This window comes from Saccostrea cucullata, unplaced genomic scaffold, assembly GCF_032062105.1.
Source record: "Saccostrea cucullata isolate Sc308-1 unplaced genomic scaffold, CSIRO_AGI_Scuc_v1 ctg2799, whole genome shotgun sequence".
NCBI classification, from domain to species: Eukaryota; Metazoa; Mollusca; class Bivalvia; order Ostreida; family Ostreidae; genus Saccostrea; species Saccostrea cuccullata.
In genome coordinates this window covers 16,509-43,030 of record NW_026935018.1, presented here as the reverse complement: position 1 = coordinate 43,030, position 26,522 = coordinate 16,509, and the positions used below count along the sequence as shown (strand labels likewise).

Here is a 26,522-nt window from a genome sequence, read left to right as displayed (position 1 = left end):
TTGGTACAATTGTTTTTCTAATATACAGTATTTTTCATCTCTGAACAATCTAGAAATATAATAAGGGCTATCATTCATGCAAGAACATGTATATTATCAGAAGTTTTATAAATTTTAAATGTCAGCCTATCTTCTTCATGTATCTTTTGCACACCACATTTCCGACGTACATTGTCTGGAAAAAAAATATTGCACATTGATAATTATTTACGTAACATATTTTTAATGTTTTCTTATGTCACAAATTAAGCAAGATTCACTATAAACCTGACGAATGCTGAATCACACCGAAATACTACCATACCGGTATTACAACCCGGAAATAGTTGTATCAACCGACGGAAGCCGGTACATGCAAGCAATGTACCACTTGAAAAGGTGGTGTTAGTAGTATAAGCCTCCTAGATAGATGGGTCAACTGAGTGCACTTTTTATGCAAATGAGGTTCAAAATGGAGGATTCTGATTGGTGATGGGGATAGGTGGGTCAGCTGAGTGGAGTGCTAACCCTAACCCTAACCCCTACCCCTAACTAGCCCTAACTAACCCTAACCCTAACCCTAGCCCTAACCCTAACCCTAACCCCCTACCCCTAACTAGCCCTAACTAACCCTAACCCTAACTAACCCTAACCCCCTACCCCTAACTAACCCTAGCCCTATCCCCTAACCCTAACTAATCCTAACCCTAACCCTAATCCTATCCCCCTAACCCTAACTAACCCTAACCCTAACCCCCTAACCCTAACCCTAACCCCTAGCCCTAACTAACCCTAACCCCTAACTAACCCTATCCCCCCTTAGTCCCCCCTCTAACCCTAACCCCTTTTTAAAAACCCTATCCTATCCCCCTAAATACGGAGTTGTTTACTCTGTGTTTTTTTTACATTGGTACGTAGGTACTACGTTTTGTTTATGGACACAGGTAAAAAATGCGCCGTGTGCAAAAAAAAAACATTGCAAGAATGTGATTATGACGTCACGCTTCACAGTCTAGACAGTCTAGCCTAACCGGTTCAAACTGGTTTTATTGAAAACAAGAACACACAGATTTTGATTTTTCCAATTTTTATTTAGAATGAAAAAATACATCCAATTTACATTTTTCTGTTTCTTCTGTGCCTTTTCAGGGATCTGTAATCAATCACTGTGTTATACCCCAAATTTTACAATAAAAATTAAAGACATTACTAAAGTATATACGAGCATTCAGGTAGTAGGCGTGACTTTGGTGGAATAACCTTTTCTTTTTCATGTCCTTGAGCAAATCCTGAAAACAGTCTTCTGAATTTCTGTACCAGTTACTTCCATCCAGATTACCACGAACACCCTCGATTGTCCACTTGTATTGAGGACCACCAGGAACAGCCCAAAATGGGTACTTGGATTCAGGACCACCAATTATTCCCTCAATATAGCTGAAGACTAGGTTTCTTCTCTTAGGACAATCTGCAGCATGAATTTTTTGTCTTGTTTCCAACCATACTATTGGGGTCATTTCTTCTTCATTAGGTGATTCTGTGGAATGAATTTTAAAATTCATGAAATCCTGTATGGCTTCTTCTGTGGTTTTCATCCAAGGTCCCTTCTTATCAATACCTCCGAATATCTCAATGAACCAACGATGCTCCGTTTTCTCTGTCATATTTTCCTCTGCCATATTTTACATGTGTTCACTTCCTAGTAATCACACAGAATGATCCTCGATGTCCAGCTCTGGTTTATATACCTTTACTGTAAGGGCCGTGTGCAAAAATACGTTTTACCTACGTTTTTTTTATGCTGACTACACAGGTAAATACTTGGCAGCGATTCAAGTTTGTTTAGGGCCGTGTGCAAAAATACGTTTTACCTACGTTTTTTATACTGACTACACAGGTAAATACTTGGCAGCGATTCAAGTTTGTTTAGGGCCGTGTGCAAAAAAAAAAAAAAAATGCTTACCTATGCATTATGACGTCATCCACTGTATATAAATACGGTTTTCTCCGACTTTGGGTTTATTTTACTCTCAGAGCCATCAGCTGATAGACATGGATTCTAGTAGAGAAAAACAGGTACAGGCTCGACGAATATTGAAACGAAAAAGTACCGAGAGAGAAATAGATTTACCAACTAAACCCATTTCTGAGTATTATCACATGAGACTAGCTGAAAAAAGGACCTCTCCAAAATTTAAAGCGCATGAAAATAGATATGTCGTTCATTTCGATGAATTTCCAGAAGAAGAAGAAAGCACAGCTTTCCTTCGGCGATTATTCACAAACATGTTACAAGACTTCAAATCTAAAATGCAGTGTGATCCTAACGATTACCTCCGCCTGAACATAAGTCACCAATCTTTGGATTCAGACATTTCTTACGAGTTTATGCAATGTAAAGAATTAAACGAAGACGTCATTTTAAAAGAAATACAACGTGTGCAACAATCCAAAAAGGAGTTCAAAATCGGCGACGGCTCCACGGAATTCGATCTGTTACACATCGAGAATCCCCAGGGAAGTGGTGGAGACAGAACCAAACATCTACAACTGGATAAAGAAACTTTCAAGAAAAATAAACGAGCCATCGTTCGGATCGTCAATCCCCATGATAAATTTTGTTTGGCTAGAGCCATCGTCGTCACTCGATTACACAGTCAGAAACCCGATCATCCAGACCCGGAATGGGAAAAACGATGGGTCCGTATGAGATTAGGAGATAGGCAATCCTTAGACCAGAAGAACGAAGCCATAGCTCTCATGGAACAGGCCGGGTGTGATATCACTCAAGCTTGTGGAAATGCAGAGTGGCCGAAATTACAAGAGGTATTAGCTCCTCAGTATCGTCTGAAAATATTTCAGTTCAAATCTACTTCGACTAAACTCTGTTTAGAGCGCATCTTCAAAGGCTGGGGAGATGGAACTTGTTTGAACATTTTGTTAGACAACCGTCATTGCGATGCCATCATATCGATGGCCGGAGTAACGGGGAACCAATATTACTGTGATCATTGTGACGTGGGGTACACTAAATTCACAGACCATCGGTCCAAATGTCCTCATCGCTGTACCTATTGTTTAGGACCACACCCTCAATGTCCCGATGAAGGGATCAAGATTAAATGCCAGGAATGCCAAGGAATGTTTAAGAACAAGACCTGCTACGAAGATCATTTAAAACCTCATGGTAAGAAAACCACCACTACTGTCTGCAATTTAATGGGGTTATGCGAGAAGTGTCAGTCCTGGATGCCTAAGAAATTATTTCCTCATCACAAATGCGGAGATCAGAAACAGTGTAAGATCTGTAAGAAAATCGTCGATGCCGATCATCGGTGCTACGTACAACTGAAGCCCAAGAAGAAGAAGAAGGGAAAAGGCACCTTAGAGTTTACCATTTATTTCGATTTCGAATGCACTCAGGAATCGGGCATTCACGTTCCTAATCTGTGTGTGGCACATCGCGTCTGTCAACATTGCGATGACTTACCCATAGACCAACCTTGTCCTCATTGTCAACACATGGGACCCCGTCAGCACCTATTTCAAGGCCCAGACACCTTAAAGAAGTTCATGGACTGGTTATTTCAACCCACTTCAGGTACTAAGAATTCCACTTTAGTACACGACGGGGCCATCGTCATCGCCCATAACTTCAAAGGATACGACGGACAATTCATTTTGAATTACATAGTGCATTCTTCTCCCCTGAAACCTAACGTGATCATGAACGGGAGTAAGATCTTGTCCATGGAAATATGTGGACTCAAATTCATCGACTCGTATAGTTTCTTAACCTTTCCTTTGGCCAAGATGCCCTCCGCTTTCGATTTGAACGAATTGAAGAAAGGTTATTTCCCTCACTTTTTTAATACGGAACAGAACCAGAATTACGTGGGACCTTATCCACCGGCAGCTTTCTACAATCCTGACGAAATGACTACCAGTGGACGAAAAGCTTTTTACGAATGGTACGACCAACAGAGGGGAAAAGTGTTTGATTTCCATAAAGAGTTTGTAGGGTATTGTATCTCGGACGTCGACATTTTACACCAATGCTGTGCACAGTTTAGAAGCACCCTCAAGAAGTTGGTCAACGTGGACCCTTTCCAGGAATCCATCACGTTTGCCAGTGCTGCTAATTTAGCCTACCGTCGAAATTTCATGCCTAAAGACAGCATTGCCATCATTCCGAACCTCGGGTATGAACCGGCACGACAATATTCGGCCAAAGCCTGTCGATGGCTCACCTGGATGAGTCATCAGAATGGATGTCACATACGACATGCCAGAAACGGAGGCGAAGTCCCGATCGGAAATTATACCGTCGACGGATACCAGGAAGCGACTCGTACCGTCTACGAATTTTACGGATGCTATTGGCACGGATGCCCCACTTGCTATCCCAGTTTACAGACGGAAACTCATCCTCACCGGACCCAATTTACTTACCAACAATTACACGAGAAAACTCTCAGAAGGACTGCGGATTTAAAGGACATGGGGTACAACGTGTGTAGTATCTGGGAGCACGATTTCGATCAACAAGTGCAACAAGATGAGAGTTTACAGCAATTTGTACGAGATCTGGACATTCCGGATCCTTTGAAACCTCGAGAAGCCCTGTACGGAGGCCGGACCAATGCCACTAAATTATATTGTGAAGAAGGGGACATGAGATACGTGGACGTGTGTTCCTTATACCCTTACGTGTTGAAACACAGACCTTTTCCCCTAGGGCATCCCGAGATCATCACAGACGACTTCCAGGACGTGAGAAGTTATTTCGGTCTCATTCACTGTCGGGTCTTACCACCCCGAGGCCTCTTTCACCCCGTATTACCTTATCGGACGGGAGGTAAGTTATTATTTCCCTTATGTCGCACGTGTGCCCAACAACAAGACTCTACTTCTCAACACCCATGTCAACACACCGATCGGGAACGTAGTCTCACGGGTACTTGGGTGACGAGCGAATTACATAAAGCCTTGGACATGGGCTATACCTTAGAGCGAACTTACGAAGTGTGGCATTTCAAAGAAAGCAATCAAGACTTATTTAAAGACTACATCGATACCTTCCTCAAGATCAAACAGGAAGCGTCCGGATTTCCCCCCGAATGTAAGACCTCAGAACAAAAACAAGATTACATTCGAGAAGTGTTATACAAAGAAGGATTCATGATGGACATTCTCAGTATCAAGAAGAATCCAGTGAGAAGAACCATTGCTAAACTCTTTTTAAATTGTCTGTGGGGAAAATTTGCTCAACGGTTGTTATTACCCAAAGTCAGATACTTGGACGAAGTAGAGGAATTACATCAACTCTTACAAAATTCGACTCTCGACATCAAGGGTGTGCGACTCTTAGTCAATAAAGAAGATTCCATTGAAGACAAGATTCTAGTGAATTTTCAAGACAAACAGGAATTCGTCGAAGAATGTCCCTTTGGAAACGTGATCCTGGCTTGTTTTACCACCGCCTATGCCCGCTTACATCTCTACGAGACTTTAAAACCTTTAGAAGAACGGGGACTTTATTTCGATACGGACAGTATCATTTACCAACATAAGGAAGGAGCTTTTAATCCTACCTTGGGTCATAGTTTAGGAGAATGGACCGACGAATTAGACGGGGATCACATCACCAAATTCATGTCGGCAGGTCCTAAAAATTATGGTTTCCGGACGGACAAAGGAACCGAGGTTCATAAATGCAAAGGGGTCACTCTCAACCATCGAACCTCTCAGTTGGTGTGCCCAGAGACTTTAGAAAAAATGCTCAAGGGAGAAATAGAGGAAGTAAAAGTCCCCTATCCCAGCAAAATCCAGAGGACCCGTGATTATGAGGTGGTGAACAAACCTTCAGAGAAAACAGTTAGAATTGTATATGACAAGAGACAAATTGTAGAGAATTATAACACTCTACCTTATGGTTATTGATATGTTTGTTTGTTTGTTACAAATAAAAAAATTGAATTGTTTTTATGTGTTGTTTCTTCTCTATAAAATAGATATTCTTATTTTCAAAAAATGAAAAAGATTTCTGTGTTCACTATAAATAAGACCCTGAACCCATCTTTTCTTTCATTCATCAACATGTATTCCGAGGAGACACCCCTCCCTTCTTTTCAATTGAAACACGAATTTACCATGGTAGTTGCAGGACCCTCGAAATCGGGCAAAACAGAATTCGTCAAGTCATTAGTGAACAATCTAGACTGGATCACCCCCAGGCCCGAAAAGATCGTCTGGTGTTATCGGGAATGGCAACCCGCTTACACTTCTTTAAAAGAGAAGGTATCTTTCATCCGAAATATTCCAGAAGACGACGAGAAATTAGTAGCCAATTTGAGTGTGCCCCATTTACTCATTTTTGACGACATGATGGGAGGAAAAGCCATCGAATCGATTGTGGATTGGTTTACCCGTAAAGCTCATCATCGGAATACCAGTGTGATTTACATCACTCAGAATTTATTTGATCGTGCTGCCTCTCATCGCACCATTAGTTTGAATGCTCATTATTTAGTCTTATTCAAAAATCCCAGAGACAAATCACAGATCAGTGTATTGAGTCGTCAGCTAGCTTTGCCTCATCTGATGTCTGCTTATCAAGAAGCCACCCAGGTACCTCACGGTTATCTTCTCGTGGATTTGAGTCCCCAGACCCCAGACGAATACCGATTAAGAAGTCGAATGTTTGAATTGTTGACTATACACATGCCTCAAGAGTATAAATAAAAGTGTTTCCCACTCTTCTGAGTCATTATTCATTTCACTCTCATCATGGCTCCATCAGCCAAGAGTAAATTAGTGAGAACCTTACGACGTTTACAGCGGGAACGAGATCCCACCAAACGAGCCCATTTAATCGAATTAGGGCGTAAAGCCTTATTGAATTGGTTTGCCATGGGAGCTCGCAATTTAATGAAAGGGGTCTTACCTATCAATAAACTGACTCAAAAGTTTATCGATCGTCATCGTCAAGATTTAAAGATCATTGCCGATCAATCGGCTAGTGACGAAGATAGGAAAACAGCCATTTTAAAACGCGGAGGAGCTGGATTTCTAGGTGGAGTCATCATTCGTCATTTATTCAAATGGAATAGTCCTAAAAAACGACGGGTTCGTCGTTTAAAGAGTGTAGTGGTAAGAGTCGATAATAAGAAACAAAGAGTGTTTCCAGATTGGATGGTCCGTGTGGGAGGAGCAGCTCAAAAGAGTAGAAAAAAGAAGCCAAAAGCCCCACCCAAGAAGAAAAAAGCCCCTCCTAAGAAGAAAAAAAGCTCCCAAGAAAACAGCAGCGGCTAAAAGGACCCCTCAAACTCTAGCTCAAAGTAAAGCCATGCCCGAAAGTCTAAAAAACGAAATCAATCAGTATTATAAGGAACAAAGACAAAAGACCATAGGAGAGTTACTCAAGAAACAAGCAGAACTGAGAATGGATCGTACTATGGGACCCATAGGGAGTCAAAGAGCTAGCGATTTAGAAGTGTTTCCTCGAGTGAATGTGGGCATTCCCTCCCCTGGAATTAAAGTTCCCATTCATGTCCCTAAAATCACACGTTTTCAACCCTTGACAGCCTCCACCCCTCAACTTCCTAAAGGTCTGAGATATAAATGCCGATATTGTGGAAAAATTTATGTCAGGGAGAAAAATAGAGATAAACACGAGAGCGACAAACACGGAGGGTATGCCCCTCCTTAAGAGAGAGAGAGAGACTATAAAAGGGAGTGACATGAGAGACTTCTCTTCATTGTTTTCAAAGATGGCCAAGAAGAAAAAGGGATGTTGTACGCGATTAAATGCGCATGCCCCTCTTTTAAGAGTGTTATCCGATCCTCACTATTCCTCGTCCTTGAAAAACGGAATTTTAAAACATTGTTCTGGAGACTGTATTCTGAAAATTTGTGAGATCGTCTACAACCTATTAAAAGGAGTGTTACCTCTCCATTCGGCTCAGAAACGAAAACTAGCTCCTAAGAAACACATCTTAAGGAGACTGGTTCAACCTCAATCCATCCAGAGACGAAGAGCTTTATTAGTACAACAAAAAGGAGGTATTTTTCCTTTTTTATTCGCAGCAGCCGCTCCTTTACTGTTGAACCTTCTAAAATGAGTCGTAAAATGGTGTTAGTACCTGAAGTTCTGTTGAATGAACTCAAAGGAAAACTCCCCAAACCTCCGGAATTTCAATCTACGCTGAGTATAGGTCAAGAATTGGACCAGATTACCAGACGTGAAGATTTAACTCCAGAAGAAAAAGTGGCTTTATACGGTCAAGAACTTCATCGGTATAGGAATTATTTACAACAAGCGAGAGAGCCAGGGAAAAAAACCCCTGCACCCTTAGCCCCAGCCCCCGCAGCAGCAGCTCCAGCAGTAGCAGCAGCAGCTCCAGATCCCGAGATCGATCAACAAATCATTCAAAGCGTGAATAAACCCATGCAAAGAAAAGCTGAATTATTATTAAATCATTTAAAGAAAACCAAAGTCTTGACTTGGGATAAAGACGGAGAAATCAGTTATCGAGGTCAAAAAGTGCCATTTGTTTCTAATACATATAACATATGTTAAATAAAATCAAGTCGATTCTAACATTGTGGATTTAATGGCTGATAGTATGAGATCTAAACCTCTCAAAAGTCAACCGGTGCCTAAAGGAATAGAACAATTTGCTCAAGCTTTAAAAGAGACCCGTACTCCCATGGTTTACTTGCAAAATCGAGACCTTATAAAAGCCATGCAGAAACCAGGAAAAATCAGTACTCCTAAAGGGGCTTTGAGTGAAGAGGACGAAGAAGAAGAGAGCGGATTTCATGATGCTTCCTCTTTTTTGACCCCTATTAGACGATCTATAAAATCCAAGCCTTCCCCTATTTTAAGGTTAGAGGGGGCCCTCCAGAAGAAAAACAAAGCCAGAACAGATCCATTTCAAAAGAGATTACAACAAATCGAGGAAAATTGGCTTCCTTTGCCTAAGACATGAAGAAGAAAAAGAAGGAAGTGGGAGACATTTTAACAGAGATTTATTACGATCCCAAGAGAGGGTATGGAGGCATACAGACTTTGTATCGTCAGGTCAAAAGTTTGGGACATAAGATTTCCTTAAACACCATACGAGAATGGTTAAAAGAGCAAGATACTTATACCTTACATAAACCCATTCATCGAAAATTCCGGAGACAACAGACGAGAGTGACGGATATGGACGAACAATGGCAATTAGATTTAGCCGATGTGTCCAGTTTAAAGAAACATAATGACGGCTATACTTTTTTATTGTGTGCCATTGACGTCTTATCTAAATATGCTTGGGTGGTGCCTTTAAAACAGAAAACGGGAAAAGAAATGATTCGAGGATTACAAGAGATTTTCCGACAAGACGGTCGACGTCCCGTCCGCATTCAATCGGATCAAGGCAAAGAATTTACCAATCGAGAATTCTTACAGGCGTTTAAATCCATTCATTTCTTTACCACTCGCAATACGGACACTAAAGCCAGTATCGTGGAACGATTCCAGAGAACCCTCAAAGCACGCATGTGGCGGTATTTCACTCGGAATAAGACCAGACGGTATTTAGAGGTCTTACCGGATTTAGTGTATGCTTACAATCATACCTATCATCGCAGTATCCAAAGAGCTCCAGCTCAAGTGAAGCCCTCGAATGTGTTAAAAGTCTGGAAAACTTTATATGGGGAAGAATCATCACCTAAAACCAAAAAACCCCCCAAATTTAAAACAGGAGATAAAGTGCGCATCAGTAAAGCCAAACGCACTTTTGAAAAAGGATATTTACCGAACTGGACCACGGAAATATTTACCATTGCTCAACGAGTCCCCGGTCGGTATCCTTACGTGTATCGAGTACAAGATTATAACCAAGAGGAATTAGAAGGGACTTTTTACGAGAAAGAATTACAACAGATCATTAAAAAAGACGACGTGTACGAAGTGGAGGAAATCTTGGGGTATAAAAAGCGACGAGTCGGGAAAAAAATCATTCAAGAAGTCAAAGTCCGGTGGAAAGGATATCCCCCAAGTTTCGATTCATGGATTCCCCAAACGGATCTCATCAAATAACACCTCATTGGAAATTTTGTGGAGAGAATATTCCTCGAGAAGAAATTGTGTATTTTGCACAATTATTCATCTGTATTTCCCTCATCATCACCAGTGTGGTCATGTTAGCTTTACACGATTCTAATCGAGAATATTGGATGGTCTGTGTGAGTTCTTCGGTGGGTTACATCATGCCTAGTCCTAGGATGATGCATCATACCCCTACCACCAAGAAGACCAATTCACCCAGTTAATCCCGGAATCTAAAAATAGATACATCCCTCTATATATTAGGAGATACCATAACCCCAAGAGGATCATTTCTGATCTGAGTGAGGGACAGAGCACACACACACATCATGGAATTTTTAAGCTCAGAGTATCGTTGGAAAATAGTAGAACCTGAAGGGACTACTTTAAAGGGAGAATGGATGAAAAACAAAGAGACATGTATTCAAGATTTCTTTGATCAGAATCCAGGACAAACAGGTCTCAATGAAATCTACCTGTATAAGAGATTCAAGTTACCGGACCGCCAAAGAAGCAAACACATGGTCTTATTAGGACCCAGACAGCCCAAGTATAGGAGAATTCAAATGGAAAATCAATTACGTCTTGCCTCATCAAAGAGAGGGACCCGAAAGCAGTTTGTTTCAAGGGAAATGGATGGAAAAAGCTGGAGATTGTATTAAAGACTATTTGAAAGAAGTGGTCGTAAAAGGATTCAATGCCTGTGGTAACCGTTGTGAAACAGACTATTTGTACATGAGGAGACCTTTTCCCATACAAAAAGAACTGAACCAAAGTTTTGAATGTTTGTTATTATGATGTTCGTGTTCTTGTTGTTGTTGTTGTTATGAATCAATAAAATAAAAGAAAAAACCAAAATTCTAGTGTTGTTATTTTTTCCCCTATATACAAAAAAGAAGTTGTTATAAATACAAAGGTCCTTAGGTCAAAGGTCTCAGTCTTAGATTGAACATGGCAGAGAGCAGTGGGTTTTACATGACTTTACCCAGTGATGGGTCTATGACCTCTTTTTCTACCAATACGACCGCTCAATTTAAAACCTTATTACCACAAACAGTGGATTTAACCGACGGAGAATGGGAAGTGGCTTTAACAGAAATGATGTATCCCAATTCATTGAAAAACATTACAGAAAAGGAGGCTTATTTTGACATCCTGATCCCTCAGTCTTTTGCTCCCCATAACAAAGATATCAAAGACCCAAATGTTTTTAAATCGGGCAGATTTAAAATGAAAACCTTAGACCCAATGCCATTACGTCAATGTCCTGTACTGATAGATTGGGCCCATAATAAACGGCCTTCACTCATTGATCTAGATGGCAAGATGGAAATTAGACGAATTCACTTCAGACCCGGGCCTTACGTTCACCCCAAGGCTTTAACAGAGGAAATAAGTCTAGGACTACAGAGATCATTGAGAAAAATATGGAAAACCGTTGGTCATCCAGATGAAGAAAATTCTATGAAATTAGTATATTACGAGACCTATGATCGGGTGATGTATCAAATTAATGGAAAAAATCTTACTCCCTTATGCATTCGTTTCCCCACATCCCTAGCTTATAAGCTAGGCATGGACAGTCAGAAAGTCATTCTTCAGAACGATACAGAAAACATGACCAAATGGATCAACATTAGTTACTTGGGAAACAATACTGTGGATTTATATGAAAATCTGAAATCCATGTATGTCTATTGTGACTTGATTCAACCCCAGACGGTAGGATCCAATGCCTTGAAACTCTTAAGAGTGGTGCCTTGTACATTTCATTTGGAGGATTCAAAACAAGCCAAATGGGAACCCATTCGAGCGGAATATTTGAAACTAAGTAAAAAACATTTCGATACCATTGAGATTCACATCATGACTCCTTTAGGGACTCCCATGCCCTTTGTAAGTGGTAAATCAGTGGTGAAACTTCATTTCAGAAAAGTATACTGAGATGAATGTACCCTTATTGTGTTCCATCTTATTGGGCGTGGTGGGTTGTCTGGTCTGCTGTCTGTATTGTATTCAGCCCTAAAGAGGGTATAAAAGGAAGTCCCATGAGGACAGAAAGGTCAGTTGAATAAGAGACATGAACCATGCAGTATCATCCCGGATTACTGAGACAAAGAGGACACGGACAGTTTGTCTATCATAGAGGGTTATTACGTCAAAAAGGACACGGTTTTTTAGGATCCCTATTTAAAGTAGCAGCTCCTTTAGTCAGCAATCTAGTAGGAGGATTATTGGGTCAACAGCAACCCCCACCACCACCACCACCACCAGGCTATTATCCACCCCAAAACTATCAAAGAGGGGAAGGATTTTTTACTGATTTACTGAAAACCGGAGCTAAACACGCCTTGACTGCTGCTGCTAGAACGGGGTTAGACGTATTAGAAAATAAGAGATCTTTAAAAGACGCAGTCAAAACTCACGGAGTACAAGCTCTAAAAAATACTTCGGGAATGGTGAAACAGAGAATGAATCTAGGAGGTACTAACAAAAGAAGAAGAAAAAGAATGAAAAAACAGAGGGGATCGGGAATGGTGATTAAAATAACAAGAAGAAAAAGAAGACGACAGAGAGGCCGAGGATTTTTTACTGATTTACTGAAAACAGGAGCTAAACACGCCTTGACTGCTGCTGCTAGAACGGGATTAGACGTATTAGAAAATAAGAGATCTTTAAAAGACGCAGTCAAAACTCACGGAGTACAAGCTCTAAAAAATACTTCGGGAATGGTGAAACAAAGAATGAATCTAGGAGGTACTAACAACAGAAGAAAAAAAAAGACCCCTATGTTAGCCCGAGGAGGTCCTAAGAGAAAAAGGAAAAAACAAGGAGGAGGAATTCCTAAAAGAAAACGTCCTTTAGATGTGTTTGACTGAGAGAGGGGTATAAATAGGCCAGTCCTGTGAACAGAAGGTTCATTTGTGAAAACTGAATCCTAGTAGACACATCATGTTACAACCCGATTCCTGTGCGTGTGGGATGAACAATTTACAATTGTTTGAAGTCCCTCCCACTAATATTGCTTTAGAAGACTCGAAATGGGAAGAATATTACCCCATTTCCAGTACTTTAGATTCGGACACCGCTCCCATCGAATTTGAAATTAAAGGACAAGGAGATCACTATCTGGATTTATCTCAAACTTATCTTCAAATGGTATGTAAATTTACCAAAGACGATGGAAGTAATCTGACCGGGGCAAACAGCACTTCGAGTCCAGTGAATAATATCTTACATTCCATGTTTACGGAAATCGATATCAGTCTGAATGGAAAAATAGTGACTCCAGGGACGGATACTTATCCTTACAAAGCTTATCTGGAGAAATTATTGTCTTACCAACCCAGAACATTAAAGACACAGGCGAGGGCCTGTAGTCTGTGGGAAAAAGATACGGCAGGACACATGGACGAAGTGGGGTTAGAGGCTCTTGGTGTAGCTCAAAATAAGACCTTTGATGTAAGTAAAGGTTCAGGTAAAGACACGGTGACCATTGACGAACCCATCCTCACAGCGTTTCCAGCCAATTCTAAAAACGAAGGATTCCGAAAAAGACACCAAGCTATTGCTGACAGTAAGAAAATCAGTTTGCTGGATCGTTTACATCTGGATTTGTTTCAACAAGATCGATTTCTACCTAATGGAGTGGACGTCCGTTTGCGATTTAATCGAGCTAGACCTGCTTTCTACATGATGATCAAAGGAGGAAGTACAGGAAAAGTGAAAATTTTGAGTATGGTCTTGTGGGTGAGAAAAGTCAAACCCACACCAGTCATGATGAATGCCATTAATCAGAGTTTGAATACCCACAGAGCCAAATATCCCTTGAGAAGAGTGGAAGTGAAAACCTTTACCATCCCCACAGGAACTCAGTCTAAGATTACTGATCATCTGTTTCAAGGAAAGATGCCTAAACGGCTCATTTTAGGCTTTGTGGAGAATGCGGCCTTTAACGGAGATAAAACTAAAAATCCCTTTCATTTCCAAAACTTTGGGATCAAGAAATTAGATGTCAGTATCAACGGAGAGACCATGAGTACTCGTTGTTTTGAGCCTAATTTCAACGACGATTTATATCTGAGATCTTATCTCAGTCTGTATCAAGCTCTGGGAAAATTAGGAGAAGATTGGGCTCCAGACATCACCTTAGAAGAGTATAAAAGCGGCTACACTCTATGGGGCTGGGATTTCACTAAAGATCAAGAAGCGCAATCGGATAAATTCCATCTCATAGAAACAGGAAATCTGAGAGTAGAAGTGCAGTTTACCAACAATACGGCCACTACCTTAAATTGTGTGGTGTATGCAGAATTCGATAACCTATTAGAAATTAACAAACAGAGAGAAGTGAGCATTGATTACTAATGGATACGGGGCAATTGAGAGAAGTCTTATCCAGAGAATTCAAGAGTTCTTTTGGAGGTGTGTATCCTGTAGATTTATTACCGGATCAATTAAGACCTGGAGAAAAAGCTGTGGTGGTCAATACGGATCCTCAAGATCGACCTGGAGAACATTGGGTGTGTCTATATGTGAGCAATCCCGTGGTGGAATATTTCGATTCTTATGGATTTCCTCCCTTACAAAAAGAAATTCAAGATTTTATCCAGCGTCATGCTCAACAATGGATATATAATCCGTATCGCTATCAAGACTGGAATACCGACGTGTGTGGACAATATTGCGTGTATTATTTACATCAAAGAGACAAGAAAAGAAAGAAAACCGACGAATGGTTATTCCCCTTTGACCAGAGTACGGCTTTACAAAGGGACAGATATGTAGCGAATTGGTTTCAAAACACTTATCATAAATTACCTACGGGTCATGGACAAAAGTGTCAATGTTTTTATCAAAATGTATTGTAAATACGTTGTTTGTTGTTTGTTGTTACAAATAAAGAATGAAAAAAAATCAAAAATCTGTGTTTTCTTTGTTATGGTTTTTTCAGTAAAAATCCAGTTTGAACCGGCTGCCTGGCTAGACAGTCTAGACTGTGAATGAAAAGTGTGACGTCATAATCACATTCTTGCAATGTTTTTGCACACGGCCCTCAAGTATTATACCTGTGTAGTTAGCATAAACAAAAACGTAGGTCTATCGTATATTTCTTTGCACACGGCGCAAGTATTTACCTGTGCAGTCAGCATAAACAAAAAACGTAGGTCTATCGTTATATTTCTTTGCACACGGCCCTTATCTTTTGCAAAGGTGTGAGGGGTATAAAAACAAAGGTGTTAAAGAAAATATATTCATTTTACATCATGAGTGTCCAGGAGATACAAGGTGATTTACTCAACTGTGAGGTAGAAGCTATTGTTCATCAATGTGATTGTTTGTCTGTAAAAGCTTATGGATTGAGTCAAATTATTGCAGAGAAATTCCCACAAGCCAATCTCTATGCCACCCGCAGAGCTGTAGGATTTCAAAATATAGCTTTAGAACAAGATAGAGGAATTCCAGGCACTATTAAGGTGTTTCCTTCACAAACCCCTGTGGTCATTTGTTTACTATCTCAATGGGATTATGGAAAAGCAAGTCACAGACCTAGAAGAATTTCCACTTATCAGGACACAGCATATAATAGAGAGAAATGGTTTCAAGCTTGTTTACAACAAATGGGTAGTTTACCTTACCAGACTTATGCTTTTCCTTCTGGATTATGTTGTGGACTAAAAGGAAATCGGGATCATTATAGACATTATATTGAACAATTTGCACACACTTATAACAAACAGGTGTACATTACTTGTCGATATATGTTTTAAGTGTATGTATGTATGTATGTGTTATTGTTCTGATGAAAAAAAAATAAATGTTTAAAAATATATATATATATTTGATGTGAATTTATTTTATAAAAAAGAGGGAAATTATTACTATTATTATTATTAAAAGTTAAAAAAGTTTTATAAGTTTTAAAAAATTTATAAGTTTTAAAAAAGCTATAAGTTTTTAAAAATTTATAAAGTTTTAAAAAAGCTATAAGTTTTTAAAAATTTATAAGTTAATGTTTTTTAAAAAAGTTATAAAAATTTATAAGTTTTCAAAAAATTTATAAGTTTTTTAAAGTGACCTGGTGTTATTACTTGAGATACACAATTCGTTTCTTTTGACTGAATATGAAGGCATCTTTTCTAAACATTTGGTGGCTCTTAAAAGAGCCGTTGGGTTGATTTTTTTTTATAGGGTTTACTCCCTATGTCCCCTGCCTCGTCCTCGTCTCCGGAACTCTGGTCTCTCGGAGAGGGGTATCCTCACCGAGGGTAAGGGCAGTCTGGTGGGGGGTCTCAAGGGCCGTGGTGCTCTCAACCCTCGGACCCCGCGGGTGGCCACATTCCTCGGCATAGGTGGTCTGGGATCCCTCCTCCGGCAAAGCGGACAGCAGCCTAAGGGTGGGGCCTGGAGGACCAGCACCTCCGAGCACCGGTAACAGGCGGGCCTGTTCCGGCACTCAAAACAAACGTAGTTGGAGGGCAGATCCTCCTCCAAACAGATGGTACATCGGATCCGGGCCTCCGGTAGCTGGATCCCTCAGACTGGCACGGGTCCCCTCCTCACTGGCAAATTGGCTGGGGGTGCTGGCTCCTGCTCAGGTGCCCAGTCGTCCGTCACGGGGGGCTCCCAGTCGGAATCACTATCCGATGATTGTGCTGCCGCTCCCTGCTGCTGACTCGGGGACCAAGTCGGTGATGGAGGTCGACGAGGGGGGGACGGGCTCCTCGGACTCTCTGCAACGGGTGGACTGGCAGGACCCAGGGTGGCGATGGATAATCTGGTCAGCTCCCGGCCGGTCGCTGCATCCCTGACAATCCAAACCGCTTCTAAGTAGATGTTGTTCATCGGGAAATAACTAGGCAAATCTCCTCCAGAAGCCATTGTAAATCGTAGGTGCTGCTACTAACAAATGACGCCGACTACTGGCGAGCGTCTGTATTTATGCATAGAGCACGGACGGAAAAGAGAGCACCTCGATGGCGAGAGCCGAAATCTCATGGCGAACCGAAATTGTGTGTGTTTTGTGCTTTGGGACTTACACATTTTCATGGATTATTTAGTAGGTGTTCATAGTAGGATTCCATAATGATACAGGTCTAAACAAGATAAGTTTCCTGCTTCTTTTCATACTAGAATTAATACATGACATGCATCCGTCGTGGAGAAAAGAGTAAAAAACCTCGAAGCGACGAGGTGAAATCCAGTGACCCGAGTGTATAAAATAAACCTTTTCAGTCTTTTTTAGAGGGTGAGACTGGGAAAACTCATGTGGGTTAGGGAGAAGGGACTTAGGGAAGAGTGCCGATATAGTTTTTATTTCAAAAGAATCATGATCAGGGTAAAAAACAAGCTCAAATAGGTTTACCTATAGACACAATGAGGGGTCAGAGGTCACGGATTTTCAGAAAATCATACTATGAGATACATAAGGATTCTTGGAATCTAGCTTTTATCTGATTGATATTTTAAGAAAAATAAAATGATATGAGGTTCAAAATCATTCGTATTTACTTTTTAGATCCTTTACAAGTCATGATCGTTTGTTTTTTTTTTTTACCAAAAATCGAACACTGTAGTGACACTGGAGTGTAAACAACGTAGGACATACACATCCCCTGATTTTTTAAGTAACCCAATGTTTTATGAAAGAAAATTTGACATGAAAAGATTCGTACTACTTTAAAAATCATTCGTATTTACTTTTTAGATCATGATCCACTCTAGATTTTTTATGTTTGATTAAAAACCACACACACACACACTGCGCGTCTCAAAAAGAATTCAAGAATATTGTAAGTTTATTTCATACAGAAATTCCTTCAATGTATAGAGTGAATTTACTTATAGATTTTTAAAAAGGGGTTATTATTATTAAAAGTTTTAAAAAAAAATTTTATAAGTTTTTAAAAAGTTAATGTTTTCAAAAAAGTTAATGTTTTCATAAAAAATTTATAAAAAAAAAAAAGTGACCTGGTGTTATAAACTTGAGATACACACACACGTTTCTTTTTTATTGACTGAATATGAAGGCATCTTTTCGAAAAATTTGGTGGTCCTTAAAAGGACCTTTTTTTTTCTTTTTTGTACAAAACACTTTTTTTGGTTTTTTTCTTCTGGTTTTTGTTGATTTTTTTTTGGTTTTTCTGGTTTTTGTTGATTTTTTTGGTTTTTCTGGTTTTTGTTGTCAAGTAGGTCCCGCCTAGGCTGCCAGCAGCTCCTGGACTAACTGTCCAATGTTTCCGCGCCCGTCTTCTTCATCTGAGGAACTGTCACTGGAACTGTAACGGGGGACAGGGATCCCGTTCCTGCAGAGGGGGCACCCCATTCCCTGCTCAATGATGCGGGCCGCGCAGAGGACACACGAGGGTCGTTGAAGGCATCTACTGCATTCGTAGTTATTCTCCTCGTTATCGGTCATACATAAAGTACAATAAACCCTCTGGACGGGGACTCTAAATCCCCAGGACGGTATTTCCCCTTGGTTCCGGGCCTGTACCTGGGGAGCCGTGGGTCTGGGTGGCGACGGTGGGAGTGGAGATGGTGGTGAGGTTCTCCTCCTCCTGTTTGTCCGCGTGTTGTAGGGGTGGGCCCTCCTGGTCCCACTCTGTGGCCGCTGGGGGAGTTGAACTCTCAGCATATTATGCCTGGCGATCTCTGCCCCATTGTCGATCCTCCTGACAACAACCGTAGTTTCAATGGTGATCCCTGGGATCATGAACAGGTCCTGATTAAAGGTCGACATCTTGTTCTTACTTCTTACTTCTTCTTCTTATATCAATAATCAAGCGCAAAGGAATGATACTGAAACCACGGAGGGACTGTATTTATTTACAATAGCAGACGATACTGCAATCGCGGCAAAACATCAACAAATCAATCACGTGATTAAATGTGATTGGCTAACACAAAAAAATCGCTTTTGGTCATGTGATCAAATTCATTTTCACTTTTGTTTCTTGGTAATGAGGTTTTCAGAAAATGAAGCTAGACTGTGATGCGTGACGTCATAATCACATTCTTGCAATGTTTTTTGCACACGGCGCATTTTACCTGTGTTCATAAACAAAAACGTAGTACCTACGTACCAATGTAAAAACACAGTGTAAACAACTCCAGTATTTAAGGGAATAGGTTAGGGTTAGTTAGGGGTTAGGGTTAGTTAGGGGGTTAGGGTTAGTTAGGGTTAGGGTTAGGGCTAGTTAGGGGTAGGGGTTAGGGTTAGGGTTAGCACTCCACTCAGCTGACCCACCTATCCCCATCACCAATCAGTTAGTTTTGAACCTCATTTGCATAGGGTTAGGGTTAGGTACTGGTGTTATAATTTATATTTTAATTTGACCATAAATTGACTTTTTAAAAAAAAGTGCTTATGTTGATTTCTTCATAAAACATACATAAAAACAGTTGTTTTATCCTATTCATCGTGTGTCGTGCGTCGTGTGTTAACATTTGCTTCTTCTCTAAAACCACTTAACCAAGCACATAGTTATGATGAGCAAGATCGAGTGCCTCTTCCAGAATTGTGAATTTTATGGCCCCAGGGTCATGGGTTCTGATATTAGGGCGGGGCTCTATTGATCATATAGTGAAAATGCATTAATTCTTTGAAAATCGTCTTCTCTGCTTCTGGGTATTAAATAAACTAACTAAGTACATAGTTATTATGATAAGCAAGAGTTCCTCTTCCAAAATTGTGAATTTTATGGCCCCAGGGTCAGGGGTTCTGGTGTTAGGGTGGGGCCCTATTGATTATATAGTGAAAATGCATTAATTCTTTGAAAATCTTTCCTTTGCTCCTGGGTTTTATGCCAATGATCCAAGTATATATATATTTATGATAAAGAAAGGTGCATCTAGCAAAATGGTTATTTTTTATGCCCCCCTCCCTGGGTCGGGGAGGTGTGTACATTGTCTGAAAATAAATAAAACTTTGAAATCTGCTCTTTGGTATTAATCAACCATTTTATGATAAAATTTTGAAATATGTGGCCCCAGGGTCAGTGGTTCCTTTGGGATGAGGTGCACAACTGGTTATAAAGTTGAAGTGCATTTTTCTCTTTATGTTACTCTGATCTACCTCTGGGTATTAAGTAAATAGAGTAAGCATTCTAAGTCTATAATTATGATAAGCAATGGGGTCTCTTTCAACATTGTGAATTGCAATTTCATGGCCTCTGTTTTAAATCAAGAACCAAATTTAATTGTTTGAAAGTTGTTGCACAATACTCAGGTGACCTATAAAGCCCGTGGGCCTCTTGTTAATTTGAAAATTCAAAACGAGAGAACACCAGTCTGCTTTATTGAAGAAAAGAGAACTGAATTAGTGTTTTTTTCTCATTTTTGATGATGAAATGTAAGTGCTTTGTGGCAACGCACTTTGAAAAAATTTTTTCAAAGTGCGTTAAAATTGGGACCAAATCAACGCACTTTGAAAAAAAAAATCAAAGTGCGTTAAAATTGGGACCAAATCAACGCACTTTGAAAATTTTTTTCAAAGTGCGTTAAGAGTTTACATCAATATATTTTACAATGGAGACACTTAACGCACTTTGAAAAAAATATGTAAGAAACGAATTTCTGAATTCAGATTTAAGTAATAGAAAGCTTTGATTTTTAATTATCTATCGAAAAACTTATGCATTGTTTTACTACCGTCGGGAAGAGCAGAAGACGGGTAAAAGATCTCTGAGTCCAGCATCCGACTTTTTCTTTCCATTATACAAGCGTCGGTAGCAAATAAAACAGGGAAGGTAGTAATAAACCCCCCAAAATGTAAGCTGCATTTTCAATGCCTATCATTGTCGCAAACCACGGCCAAAATGTACGATCCTCTCCCATTCTGGAGAGAGAGCTATATATGCGGACTCCGGAACGTGACTTGAGACGATGAATGCCTATACGATGTGTATTTTTTACAAAATGAATGGGGGCATAGCCCCTCCCCTTGCCCGACCTTCACCCGGTTTCGATGCCTATGCTAATCCATTAAGATGTTTATATGTACAGTGTATTTACATACCTAGTATTGAAAATTTCAATGAATTAGTTATCTTTAAATATATGAATCTAGAAATTTTTAAGTACATTAAAATGTATGATAGAGAAAGAATTTTCATTGTTTTGAAAAATCAAATTGCTCTCTTTTCTTAAGAAAAATGCGATTCTTTTAGTTGTTTATATCTAGCCCCTTATATATATATATATATATACTTTTTAATAAGAAGAAACGTATCAAATAATGATATTAAATAATCATCTTTCCATTTGTCTAAAAGATCGATTTCGTATTATAACATTAACAAAACCTACAATATTTAAAACGTCAATATTTCATGTCCTGAATTAAGTGACCTTATCATAAAATAAGATAGGCAACCAGGATCAATTATTTATCATACAGATTTTTGTAAGAATATTTATCAGGCTTTACAATTTTTCAAAGTGCGTTAATATGGTCGATATCAACGCACTTTGAAAATAAAATTAATTTTTTCAAAGTGCGTTAGCTTGGTCCCAATTTTAACGCACTTTGAAAAAAATTTTCAAAGTGCGTAATTTTTCAAAGTGCGTTGTAAGATGGCAAAGTTCTTCCGCCGATAAATGGGTGCAAACGAATGTTTATTTTTACAATCGCGCTAAATTCTACGTATATATTCATGGCAGGGGCTTAAAGAAATAAATCTTTATAAATTAAAGAAATGGTATAATTTGAGTTTTTGCAGGATCTTATGAATATAAATGAGAAGTAAGTCACGTGGGAGCAAGCTCTGAAATAGACTGCACATCATTTCTACATATCTGTTCAATATGTTTGTGAAAAGAGCAAGTGTTATTCTTACCAAAACAATTTCGTCGCCAACTCTTTCCCTGTGAACAATCTGTTCCTTAATCTTAGATTTCGGATCTACAGGGGTATTTATCATTTTTAAAACACCGTCCTCGTACGTTGCAGTTGCCTAAAAGAGAATTAAAAGTGTTTTTGAATAATAAGACATATTTTCCAAATACAGCAGCGACAAAAAAACTAAAATATTGGTTGTGAAGTATAGAACATGGGATAAAATAATCTCCCATAAGTTGGAAATGACTGTTATCCAACTCGTTGTGTTTTTATCCCCTCGCCAAGGCTCCAGGATAACTCGTTGGATAAAATCTTTATCTAACTACAAAGTACTTGATTAAATTAAAAACAACAGAAAAGTGACAAGTATTTTAATTGCAAGTGACCCAACCACGTTACCAAACCAGTGTATCATTTTAACCATCCTATATATCAAAAAAACATCTCCGGTAGGGCTTTATTTTAAACGTCTATTACTTTGCTAAAACGACAAATTTAATCCTGCAGTATATAGGTTAATAATTTAAGTTCTTTGAAGTACTATATAATAGTAATGTAATTAATAGACAATCAAACAACTCTAGACTTCCATTTTATTATTAGTAATTATATTTGACCGCAAGTTTTTTTTTATCAACCAGTTTCATCAGAGTACTAATCCATTTGCTTTAAAACACAGACTCTTTGATTTCTACTTCTTTCATCTCTTCATCTTCCCCTCGTTATTTCCTATGATTTGCCATAAATCCGCCGAATATTAACTTACATGCTTTTCATACCTTCAGAGATATTAGACGAAGTCATTAAATGCTCCCATTCCGGGAAAATGGCTCAAGTTACCTTCATGACTGTTTTTTGCATTTCTTTTAGGAACTCCTCGTTAAGATTAAAGCAGTCTTCCTGGGTGAAAAATCCTGTTTTCATTACAATTTTGATTTTATTGTTACTTTCTATGCTTATAGTCATTTCCGGTTTCGCTAGAGATGCCATCTTCCTGAGGGGTAAACCCACACCTACAAAAGGTTGACAAGGTTACACTACACATGCAAGCCTTTTTAAATTATTAGAATGTAAAGTGCAAAGATAAAGAAGTAAGAACTTGACAATTAATCGACACATACAAGGGTTGTCCTAAAAAGAGTCAGGAGACAGGAAAAATAGTTTAGTTTCTCTTTGCTTAATCAAATTAATTTTCCTGTTATAGTAAAAAGCAACATTTTATGATCATGCATTTCAAATTTCATGATAATATCACACATTCAACAAGAAAACAAGTCTAAAATAAAGAAAGCATATAAAAGTGTACATCGGCGCACGAAAGCAAGCGTAAGAAGTTACGTCTCTTATAACGTCATGATCAATTTTTAAATACTACCTCATGTGCTTAACACGTGTCTCTTAAGCATCCAATTATTTTTATAAAAGTACAAAAAAGAAACACTCTTGACTGAAGGACTCATTTTAATTTACTACTGTCCATTTTAACTACTGTCAATTTATTAATCAGGATTGTATTTCGGTCGAAAAATCACCTTACATTGTAGGCAGCAGAAAAAACACAATGTTTGACGTCGGTCGTAGCCCATAACGTTCCCCCCGTCTGCTTTTAGCAAACATTACTCCACTTCACACAGGTGTAACTATATGTGGTATAGAGGTGAAAACTATCATTGAATCTTATACCATTTGAAAAGATCTCTAATAGGTTATACTGTGTAAAAGCATTTCCGTTTTTTTTTCGTGTCTGATGTGGATAAAGAACATTCAAAATAATTAATCACATCCCCATGCGCCGCTAACGCGTTTGACGACGTCATTTTCGGCAAACCCAGTTCCGACAACACTTCAAATATTTGCCTCTGATGCTATTTATATGAAAAATTGACATTTTTTTTTATTTCAAAAAGTGACATGTCAAGTTAATATATAATAAGATTTTTAGTCACATTCACACACACATTCACACTTCCCCTCTGATTTTAAACAAAAATGAAATATACTCAACAAAAAAAGTTAAGGGTTATCAAAACCTTCATTTATAATTTCTACATCGAAAAAGTATATTTATTCAAAATGAATTACATAGTTTCCTCTGTAAAGTTCCTACACGTCTGATAATATAAAAAACTAATGGTAATTGTTCACTTGGACAGAAGAACAAGATTACCAATTATGGATACCCTCCTATTCAAAGTGAATTTCCATATACAGTAATTGCATGATTTGTTTAATTCAAAACTGACAATCATCCAACAACTCTCAAAACTTGGCATGGCCTCCCCTTGCCTGAATAGCAGCCCTGCATCGCCATTGGAAACTTCGAATGAATGAACGGATGGTTCTTTGTGGTATCCAATCCAATTTTTCTAAAAGAATAACTTCAAGTCCATTGGTACTGCATGGAGCAGGATACCGCTGCTGAATTTGCCTTTGAAGAACATCCCAGACATGTTCAATAGGATTGCGGTCTGGTGACTTCGAGGGCCACTACATTCTATAGATAGTCTCTGTCTCAAGGTACTGGTTCACTATGTTTGCTTTGTTTGGTCTGACGTTATCATCCATTAAAACAAATTCTGTCCTTATTGCATCGGCAAATGTTCTTGCAATTGGCTGAAGGATATCATCTCTGTATCTGATACCGGTCAGTGCTCCATTTCTGATGATGTACAACCCCGTGGACCTCTGAATAGAAACGCCTCCCCACACCATAACAGAACCTCCACCAAAGCGATTATGTTGAGCCACGCAACAGTCACTAAAACGTTCATTCTTCTGTCTCCACACTCGTTACCTTCCATCATTAAAATCCACACAGAATTTTGATTCATCACATCAGTTTATAATAAATTTCAGAATTGAAATTTCTTTTACTTAACTACAGTTATATACACAACCCTTAATTTTTGTTGTTGAGTATATTAAATAAACAGTATTTCATTCAAGAAATATGTAAAGTTGGTGTTTTAATAAATGTTTATAACTCAAAAATATTAATCCATGGTGACCATAGATTTTCAAAATTGTTCATTGTAAATTTTTGAATTGATATGCATTTTTCTACTTTGTACTTAAGAGTTAAATGATGTAGCAGCCCAGTAATCATAGGTATTTTGTTCTGCTTTAGACAAGAAAAAATATATTGCTTTGTATATATAAAAAAAAAGTAAATTTATCACCCTATTATGATAAGAAAATGGCATTTCACCTAAAATAATATTGCATGTGTTAAATCCAACTCTTTTAGAAGTTTTTGTAAATATGTGCATACTATGATTACTCCATAGTGAAGAAATTTTTGTACAATTCAAAAATATGTGTTGTGTTGTTTCTATAATAGATCCTGTTTACAAAAGGTACAATGATCATCAGATAAAATATTTATTTTCTTCAAATATTTCACTGGAAGGATTCTATGAAGGATTCTATACTGTAACCATTGAGCAGAAGTATCCACAGTTGTTCTAAAACAAACCTTAAAAACATCTTGAACACAAATATCAGATTCTAAAAATACTGATAGTTCCTGGTTCCATCTAAATATTGATGTAGGAATGACATTGTTACTATTCAAATTTCTATAAATTACTTTAGTGCACTTTTTATATCCAATAATGTTTTCAAAATAAAAAGGAATAAAAGGGGTACATTCTCTCTTAACAGATGATTTATCTATAGATATTGTTTTTAAAAAACCTGGATATAGCACAGATATCTTATACCATTTGTGTCTGATGTGGATAAAGAACATTCAAAACAATTAATCACATCCCCGTGCGCCGCTAACGCGTTTGACGACGTCATTTTCGGCAAACCCAGTTCCAACAACACTTCAAAAATTACGACATCAATATTTGCGTCTGATGCTATTTATATGAAAAATTGACATTTTATTAAGATTTTGATTCAGGATTCGCTGATATAAATATGAGTTTAATGCTTTACGTAGTAAAAAAAAACACATACAAATGTAATTAGTTATATGTGTAAATTATTCCGAATTTTGTTCGTGCGCCGACAGACCATATCGGACTTTCTATAAAACGTATTATTAATATGAACGATGAATAATTAAGAACTCATTATTTTAAGGAACATTTAATGTACTATAGATATCCAAAATTTGTTTAGTAATTGGTTAAACGTGTACAAAGGTGTAAACATTGTCTACGACTTTCTGGAACAACCCTCTTACATATGAAAAATTCTATAATCTTTTTTTTTTATTTTGAGCTGTGAGTACTTTTCATCGAAAGGTACTATTAAAGTACAACGGGACTTAACTCTTGCAAGTAAGAGCTACCGGTATAACATAGACTTATAGATCTTCCTTTTCTCTCTGTTGTTTTAATCATGTGCCTTACCCATTTCGTTAAGAAATTCCTGAAAATTTTCACTTCTGTCTAATTTCCAAACACCCACAAACTTCTCTTTAATTTCGTCAAGCGCCATTATTATTTTTAATAGTGTTAAACTTGTCTATCTCGTTATCGCTTCATTGGTTATCTTTTTGTTTACTTATTTATCTTAGTGTTTGAGATTACTAGGTTCAAATATTCATTCCTATCAACATACCATAAACGGAGAGTATTTCAAAAGCAA

At 38.5% G+C, this 26,522-nt stretch overlaps 1 protein-coding gene across 1 annotated transcript; it reads right to left on the bottom strand.

The window, feature by feature from the left end:
- Positions 1-26,411, bottom strand: LOC134241709 (myelin P2 protein-like). The gene is made up of 4 exons (XM_062723730.1): positions 26,285-26,411; positions 22,761-22,933; positions 21,919-22,035; positions 1-175 (listed from the first exon to the last, which is right to left on the bottom strand). Exons 1-4 carry the CDS (start codon positions 26,370-26,372, stop codon positions 122-124), a joined length of 432 nt encoding a protein of 143 aa, XP_062579714.1. The 5' UTR covers positions 26,373-26,411; the 3' UTR covers positions 1-121.
- Between the last annotated feature and the right edge of the window lie 111 nt (positions 26,412-26,522).

Excerpts from the sequence above, each read along its gene's own strand:
- LOC134241709 (XM_062723730.1), bottom strand. The coding sequence starts at position 26,372 with ATGGCGCTTGACGAAATTAAAGAGAAGTTTGTGGGTGTTTGGAAATTA. Across the intron at positions 22,036-22,760 it reads TGCAAAAAACAGTCATGAAG|GCAACTGCAACGTACGAGGA; the intron begins GTAACTTGAGCC and ends ATTCTCTTTTAG. Across the intron at positions 176-21,918 it reads TTGGCGACGAAATTGTTTTG|ACAATGTACGTCGGAAATGT; the intron begins GTAAGAATAACA and ends TTTTTTTTCCAG.